This window comes from Monopterus albus, unplaced genomic scaffold (assembly GCF_001952655.1).
Source record: "Monopterus albus unplaced genomic scaffold, M_albus_1.0 scaffold4.1, whole genome shotgun sequence".
Classification (NCBI taxonomy): domain Eukaryota; kingdom Metazoa; phylum Chordata; class Actinopteri; order Synbranchiformes; family Synbranchidae; genus Monopterus; species Monopterus albus.
Genome location: NW_018127884.1, coordinates 729,854 through 738,540, shown reverse-complemented (window position 1 = coordinate 738,540; position 8,687 = coordinate 729,854). Strand labels below are relative to the sequence as shown.

The 8,687-nt window shown below is 39.7% G+C and overlaps 1 protein-coding gene across 2 annotated transcripts; it reads right to left on the bottom strand.

Annotated features, from left to right (window-relative positions):
• Positions 1–186: 186 nt before the first annotated feature.
• cyp27c1 (cytochrome P450, family 27, subfamily C, polypeptide 1) lies at positions 187–7,235 on the bottom strand. 2 transcript variants are annotated; one of them, XM_020607833.1, is made up of 9 exons: positions 6,786–7,235; positions 5,685–5,875; positions 5,123–5,322; positions 4,260–4,469; positions 3,571–3,734; positions 1,922–2,088; positions 1,558–1,636; positions 1,223–1,426; positions 187–705 (listed from the first exon to the last, which is right to left on the bottom strand). In XM_020607833.1, exons 1-9 carry the CDS (start codon positions 7,065–7,067, stop codon positions 580–582), a joined length of 1,623 nt encoding a protein of 540 aa, XP_020463489.1. In that variant the 5' UTR covers positions 7,068–7,235; the 3' UTR covers positions 187–579. The 2 variants fall into 2 exon arrangements, with proteins under 2 accessions (XP_020463489.1, XP_020463496.1); XM_020607840.1 differs by lacking the exon at positions 6,786–7,235 and adding an exon at positions 6,309–6,410.
• Between the last annotated feature and the right edge of the window lie 1,452 nt (positions 7,236–8,687).

Below are 8,687 nucleotides of genomic sequence, written 5' to 3'. Positions count from 1 at the left end.
CAATTAACTGTGCATATATGTTTAGTAGATATTCAGTACATGGAATGAAGTCATGTAATGCCACTAAAATAATTCAATGTTCTTCCACAGTTTGAATTAAACATGATGCCAGAAAAAGCAACATGTTAAAGTTTGTTGGTTCGCAATACAAAGAAAGTAAAATCAATTAAAGCTCATTATATACTGTTCATTTCCAGTACTTTTATTTCAATTCATCATTCTTAGTGAACTGCTATAGGAAGGACACTGTGCATACATGCATGCACTTTACAAGAACACTGTTTCATTACACAGATTCATTTTTCCACTTACTGTTTTTTAAAATTTTGACTGGAAGCAATAAACAAACAAATAGTGGCAGTGGTTGTTCAAATACAAATAATACACATTCAGAGCAGCTTTTACCTTACATTATTGGTCCAGTACCATTTTAGTGTCCTCCTCACTAATGAACAGCAGAAGACACATTTCTTCCCTGAGTTAATCTTCAGTCTCACTTTGTTTTATAAAATGTAACACCAGAGGGTGTACTAAAAGCAGTGTAGAGTATTTAAAAACATACTGTACAGTAAACCTCATCTATGTGTAGCTTTCCCTGTCAGTGAACTGCAGGTTGATGGGGGCAGCAGGGCAGAGCAGGCCATGGGTTTTGGCCTTGACATCAGTGGTGACAGAAGACATGCCGATGTGGAATCTTTGAATGAGCTGTGTAAGGAGCAAAAACACAGAGATGTCAATTTATATGATTTTATATCTTGATGGGACATCTAAGAAAAAGACACCTTAAGGGCCTATCTTTTCTGGTTTATATTCAAGATTAAATGAGTACTTTTGTATGTTTACCTAGAAGCCGAAAGATCTTTAATAGCACAGCTGGACATGATTTGGGGGAACTTGTGAGTCATTCTGTTTTTCCTGCTCTATGTACATACTATGATGACTTAAGAATGTTAGTTTTACAGTACAAATGATCAAAAATGTTATTTTTCTGTTCAGTTTAGAATTTAGGCTTTCTAACATATTGACTGAAAAGCCTGGTTAAAAAAAACAATGACTATTTAATTAGTATTTATTAGGCCTATATAGTAATATTATACAGCAAATGTCAGTGATTTGCATGGTAGACAATGAAGGCCTGAGATGATTGTGAGTTTTTACATCTGTAAGTCTGTCTTTCTTTTTTCTACTTACTGTAGAAATGTGTAGTTAATTAAACCCATACCCTTGTGAGAGATAGATGCATCTCTAACTCTGCTATTCTCCTGCCGATGCAGCTCCTGATACCGTGGCCAAAGGGAATTGACCCAAAGTTTTCAACATGATCTGTGGAATCTTTCCGTATCCAGCGATCTGGTCTGAAGTCTGAAGCATCAGTGAAGTGCTCTTCATCCATAGATGTGGAGTAGTGACACAGGGCCAACTGAGTCTAACAGAGTGAATAAACAGACAAAAACATCAGCTGTGTAATGGGGAGAGGGTCACGTCACATTTGCTCACACTTTCTCCTGAGCACATGCACACTACAGAAAACTTGTATTATGTCTCTATAGGTCTTACCCCTTTGGGTATAAAGTATCCACCCACCACCAAGTCGTCCTGAGTGATACGTCCATTGCCTGGGAGAACTGGAAAAAGCCTGCTCCCACAGAGGGGGCACAATGACTGTTATTCACTACACTCATCTTCTCACAGTTTTTAATTCTAAGACAACCAGATGAGTGAAAGCCACACTGAGAAAAAGATGAACAAATTAAAGATACTCATGTGAGTGTATTGAACAAAGGCAAGCACTTTTTCCAAAGCCTATTAAACTATTGCTGAGTAGTTTCTATCACTGCATGTCAGAAAATGTCACATCAACAGCTAAAAAGAACATAAAGAAAGGAAGTTGGGAGAGTATAAAGGTCAATGCAGTCTGCACCTAAGTGTCTCCTTGACCAGTGCTCTGATGAGAGGCAGACGAGCGATATCGGCAGCTGTGGCGATTGTTCCAGGTCCCAGAGTACTTGTCACTTCTGTAAAGATTTGCTGCTGTATATGAGGGTGTCGTGCTAATAGGTAGGTGGCCCACGAAAGGGTGAAGGATGTCTAGAGGAAAGAAAAATGATATTTTTAAAAAATTTGTTCTATACATTAGTATTGTTCTTTAGCTATGTCATTGCATTTCTTTTGAGATGTTGCCTTTTTCTTGATGCTTTGCAACAATGCAAGCTGACATGAACGTTTCTATATATTTCCATAAGAAGTGGGAAACAATTAAGGGACAGAGAGAGGATGCTAAGTTCATATGCTAAGCCAACACTAAAGTTCACTCCAGCAGCTGCATTCTCAGCCCTTTGTACCTTGTCTTATATCACTTGCCCCACTCACCCACGCTTATGCAACTGTAAGCTGATTATACGGCCTCCGTTGTGTAACACAGCATTACAGCACATTACTGCCAAGACCCTGCCACCACCTGCATCACCTGCTGTCCAATGTCTCATTACACTCTTAGTAATGCCCCATTCCTGTAGTATTTTTTCAGATTGTCTTATTACTGGTGTAGTTTTTGCTGCCCAGCCTGACCCTGAACACTGCCTCTACCTGTTCGTTCTGCCTGCCTGTTATCAACTCTGCTTGACCTATAGCAAATAAAGAACTTGCTGACTTTTACTTGATTGTGTGTCAGACAATTTACATCAAGTTGAAAATAGTCCTTGGTAATTAGCAAATCTTTTAAACCAGTTCTACCTCTGTTCTCTCCTTCCACAGTGGATTCCCATTACCTCTTCCCATACATCTTTCACTTTCCCTTTCCATCAGACACAACCTGATCATTTTAATCTTCTCCTTACATTATTGCAGCCACTATTCGGTTAAATTGCTTCACTGTTCTCAGTTGTACAGTACCAACTCTTTTTCCTATTTCCACTGAATTAATTTGAATGATGTCAGCTGATTTGGTGTCATCTTTCACATATTCCCATCTTTTCTGACTATACATGCACCTTGTTAACCCAGCCTATATCTCATTTTTTTGCCAGTATCCTGTCTATCCAACAGCCTTGTTTTGGCTAACATTATTCTGAACAGACCCCAAAGGTCAGTCTAAGATCTTGCTGTCCTCCTCATTTCACCTCTGCTCTGCTTTAAATGCACCATGGCTCAGTTAGGTCTGTTTAACCTGCAAATTAAACTATTTCCCCAGATATGATTCTTTGGTGATGTTAAAACAAGTCTTAATAATTTGCAAGTGTTACCTTAATTTTATCTATAAAGTACAACACATGAACATAAACAAAACAGACATCTTGTAAAAGGAAAGGTCTAACAAAAAAAGGCAAATGAGGAACTAAATCTAAGCGAAACCAAGTTTGTCAGTGGGGTGCAATGTGACCCTCCAAATCACTGCTCTGACCTGACTCTGGCACACAGGCAGCAATATGGCACCAGAAAAACAGTTCCTGAAGCTCAACACACGTGACTCCCAACCCTTCAACCTCCTGCTAAAGCCACCTTCAGTGCACCTCCACACCCATCTCAGCCCACTCGCCACATATACTTTTCTGCATAAACACAGGCACACACCGTGTCGACCCCAGCCAGTAGCATCTCCGTTACGTTGGCGTAGATTTCCTCCATACTCAACTCCTTGGTGAGAAGCATGTGAGTGAGCATTCCCCCTTTCACCTCCTCACCCCGCTCTAGCTGGGCCTTGATTTCTGCAAACCTCTTGTCAACGTGAATAAGGCCTGGGATTAAACAGAGAGGGTGGAATGAATGGAAAATTAAAAGAGTAGCCAAAGATTAAGCCCACAATCCCATGACACAGCAGTAAAGATTTATATGTAACTCAATATTACTTATTAGTTAGTTATTTATAAAAAATAAAAATAAAAAAGAGTTTGCAAATACTTACCAGGCTTAAGATTGACTGTTTTTGTATTTTAAAAAGTACCACAGAGAAAGCTTTGCACATCAAAAACAATTTATAATGACCCTTTTAAAAGACCAAGCATCAACTCATCGGACTGGAGATCATTCTGGAAAAGTCTAGACACCTCTTTTCATTCAGTGCTTCTTCTTTGTTTCGGTTATTTTTCACATTGAAGATTAATACTGAATAATCAAATTTATGAAATAACACAACATTATGTAGTAAGTTAAAAAGTATAAACAAAGCAAGATATTCATATTTAGATCTATTAAAGTAGCCACTGTGTGCCCTGATGACTGCTTTGCACACTACTGGCAACATGAAGCTGTAAACTACTTACTGAAATTGAAAAGGCCATCCCAGGAGAAACAGAATTCCTCCCATGGTTTGGGGATAATAGGTCGGAGCCACTTAGGGATCGCTCCAGCATACATGGTTGTCTTAAAGGAGCTGAACATGAGATGCAGTGCATTGATGTAGTCTTGAGTTTCCTGGGGAATTTCATTTTCCAAACAGCCTAGTCGGCACTCGTACAAAATGGCTGCAACACCTGTAAATACAAAGAAGAATGAGGCACATTTTCATTCATTTGTTGTGCACAGTTGGACAGCTGTGACAAGAATTCTTCAGCCATCACTGGTGGAGATCAGTGGTTTGTATCATGGTCACGTGTGTTTGTGAGTGTGTGTCTCAGTTAGCGTTGTGTTTCAAGGTTTGGTTTTCTGGCACTGCATCTGTGCCTGTGTAGATGTGCCGGCATCAGGTCAGAGCTGTGCTCTGGAGGGTCACACTGCGCCCCACTGACAGACCTGTTCTCACTTAGTTTTAGTTTCTCATCATGTATCTTTTTTACTGTATTTGGCTGACAACTCTTCCCCCACACTCAATTTCTCAGAAAATAAGTCTGACCTATGTAAAGTATCTGCAACTTCAGCAGTTGTCAATAGAATTTCAGGACCTGACATGCATAACCATTGACAAATCTTAATTTGAGAGGACTGAACAACATTTTTTTAAGATTTATTGTTCCTGATTCTTTTCTCTCTCCGGTTACCTCCTCCTGCCTACCTTTTGTCCTCTCTAATGGCCTCATTGATTTCTTTTCCGCCTCTCATTGATTCTATATCTGCACTGTCCTTTTATAATGCATCCTGCCCAACTTTAAATTCCCTCACAACCAATCTTTGTGGGATCTTTACCAACCTTCCATGGCATATTTGAAGAAGAGGTCATTCACATTGAGGACAGTTACTCCGTCAGACTCCTGAGCTTGCAGAATACAAATCCTCTTGATCAGGTCATCTACAACTTCATTCACATCATCAGAGTAGACTGCTACATCATGGGGACGCATAATGAGCTGTCTGAGCACACTCCGCATCTTCAGCCAATCTTTTCCCTCACTGGAAAACAGGATACAGGAGACAAGGAGAATTGTTGGCATTTCTGTATATTGTTTACATTTACAAAAACATAAAGGAAATAGTCTATCTTTTATGAGGAATTATAGAACCTACAACTACTGAGGCTAAATTAGGTGGGTAGAGTATCTCAGTTTACTGATACAAATTATGCCTATTGACAAGTATAGATCATGTACATCAGAAGTAAGCTGATCCTGGAAATGGAACCCAAACACCACGTTCTGCACTGTGCCCATCTATATATAGATACTTAAGCTAAAGTGATTATCCTGTCAACCCCTCAGTGATTTATCTTACAATTCTCCCCCAAACTCACAGATCAAAGGTTGAAGGGAACTCACGCTGAGATGAGGCCAGTGGAACGGCCTCTCATGTCTCTGTACTCCTTCCAGGAATCCATGTTTCCTCTCTGAGGGGCCTCACACTCAGATCTCAGCACCTGAGCCACCAGGTCACGATCCGCAATTGAGACCACCAGCTGGGGCCCAAAGCGGGACTTGAAGATTTTGCCATACTTTTTTCTGTGCTCCAGCTATAAAACAGGGATGGCATTATAAAGACACATTTCTTATTTCATTTAGTTTTATATAACTTCTTTTGCAAATGGAGAAAATCCAGCACCACCCTTACTTTATGACACTGATGTAACTTTTCTAAAATAAAAATGTGATTACAACTATTGTATATTTTGGCTGTTACAACGAATCCATGATACAGTTGAGAAATGTACATATTATGCATAATTATTTTTACTTACATAATCTGATTTGATTAGATTAATGCAGATTTAAACTCAGTAGTGTTGTTATGTCAACCAGGTCAGAGGCGTCACTGTATAGCCAAAGGACAGTTTGTAACTAGGGCACTATTAAATCTTAATCGACTTTATTAAAAACTGAGATACACTGTACTTATACTGTACATAGACTATTGACGTTAAGGTTATCTTTTCATGCATGTCCTACCTCAAGTGAAGTGTTATTACTGGTAACTAGTGAGCGGAACCTGCTCAGGATGTATGCTAGCTCTCTCTACTTTTCTCTCACTCTCCCCTCCCTCCCTGTCGAGGTTGAGTTGTGTGCTATGTTAGCAGCTAGCTAACTGTTACGTGAATGGCGTAGAACATATTGAATAACCGGTGAGCAGTCTGTACGTATGGTGTTTGTGTGGCTGGAGGTGTGACATCATCAACATAACGTTCTGACAAGAACTGATCATAACACTGCGACACAATAACCAGTCATAAATGTATCAGTTTCATAACACTTTAGAAAACCTATCAAAACTGTGATATAGCCTATGCAACACATACTACATTCTAGTTTTAGATTTACTTCTAAGGATCACATTCATGGTATGCTTTTACGCAACGGCTTGTGCCATTTCACGCACGGATGGAAAATGTGTAAAGTCGACAAGAAAAGGTGCAGGGGCACTATTACCTGAATGTCATGGATTCTACTAAAACCGTCTCTCCAGAAAAACTCGATCAAATTAGCTAAGGTGCTTGGCCCGGGCATCTCCTTCAGCGTCTTAATTCTGGTTTCCCCGCCAACATCCTGGGTTTTGATCGAGCGTTCACCTTCTGCAGCCGCAGACATTCCATACGCTTCGCTGGCTGCTGACTTGTGTAAGGCACGTAAAATGAAGAACAGCTGCTTATTTGTACGGTTGGCCAGAAAATTCCTCCAATATGTTGCCATGAAATGATTGAGCATTGCCATTACTTGGTTGCCTTTCGGTGTTTCCGTAAAAAAAAAAAAGAGTATAAAATTGAAAAAGCTAAAAGCGCAAGGGTCGCATTTGTAAGTATCAGTTTCCTCTTTAAATAGCAGCTTTTACAAAATCCGAAGCTGAATGAATGGCTCTGTATGTGGGCATGTATGTAGGTATCACGTAGGTGTGGGCGTGTATGTAGGTACCACGTGGGTGTGGGCGTTCCCCTCAAAAGCTGTTGGGTTTATCCTTTCACTAGAAAGTGCCAGACAGAGCTACATCAGTGTGTGCGCATGTACACAATATCCCCAGCAAACACGAAGACTGAATGGCATTAATGTGATTATACACATGAAGCAAAATATTCATGTTTACATCAGTCATAACACAAAGAAAAATCCCTCAAATCATCAGCTGGATAAACAGTATATATGAAAGTGTTCACCTTTTTGTTTATGTTTAGCAGTTATCTGACCAAATACTGATATATTATGTACAATCGGGGAAGGCAGATTGCAAAGATACCTTATCTATGTCTTGAGCTGATAAGGCATGAGATTTATTTGTGCAATAATTCCCTTGAACATGATACAGTGCCTTGCGAAAGTATTCGGCCCCCTTGAACTTTGCGACCTTTTGCCACATTTCAGGCTTCAAACATAAAGATATAAAACTGTAATTTTTTGTGAAGAATCAACAACAAGTGGGACACAATCATGAAGTGGAACGAAATTTATTGGATATTTCAAACGTTTTTAACAAATAAAAAACTGAAAAATTGGGCGTGCAAAATTATTCAGCCCCCTTAAGTTAATACTTTGTAGCGGCCAACACAAACTAGACTTTTTCAGTAATTTGTTGCTTTGCTTTCCTTCATCAAAAGGACCTAAACAATTGTTAACCTCAGCTCGAAAATGATTTTCAGAACTCAAAGATCTCCGGTACAGCCTAACACTAAACAATTCCTCATGATCTGCCTCTGCAGGGGTACTAATGCCATCGGAGCCACACTGTATAAAACAAATACATGAAACGATCGATTTAATTCATGTAGACTGATGAATGCACTTTTGACTGTTTTGGCATTTTGTGATGTGACTTTGTGGTGTTGGGTGCCTTTAATCCTTGTGTATTTCATCTCACTCCAACAGTGTGTGAATACATTTTATATACTTCTGTTTGCAGGAGTGTGTGTGTGTGACAGACAAATAACATATGTACAATAGGTCAGAACAAAACTATCTGCCCAGTTAATGTAATTGTAATATGATCGTTAAATTGGCTCATGGATAGATGTTAAAACGAACCACCCTGTTGTTTATCTGTATTCAATGGCCCGTGAGTCAAAATTCACACCTAAAGTCATTCAAATGAATCATCATTAGCGTGGAAGGAAAATACTTAAACAAGTCTCACTCATCCACTAACATGAATTAGCGAATTGCGTGTTTGCTTAACTGCAACTAACAAAACGAGGATGTAGGTAAATATTGAAATTCCCTTCGATTGGTGGCCAGTCTGTAAAGCACCGGGTGAGCAGGCGCTCCCTATTGATGAGCTTCAGCTAATCCATCGCATTTCCCTGTAAATAGCTTTCTGCATGAGAAAGAGACCCCCCCCCCCCCCCC

Bases quoted from the DNA above. Each gene is read 5' to 3' on its own strand.
- cyp27c1 (XM_020607833.1), bottom strand. From the start codon at position 7,067: ATGGCAATGCTCAATCATTTCATGGCAACATATTGGAGGAATTTTCTG. The intron at 5,323-5,684 runs GTGAGTTCCCTT...CCTGTTTTCCAG, and splicing joins TCCACTGGCCTCATCTCAGC to TGAGGGAAAAGATTGGCTGA. The intron at 2,089-3,570 runs GTGTGTGCCTGT...TCTTTCCTCTAG, and splicing joins TACTGGCTGGGGTCGACACG to ACATCCTTCACCCTTTCGTG.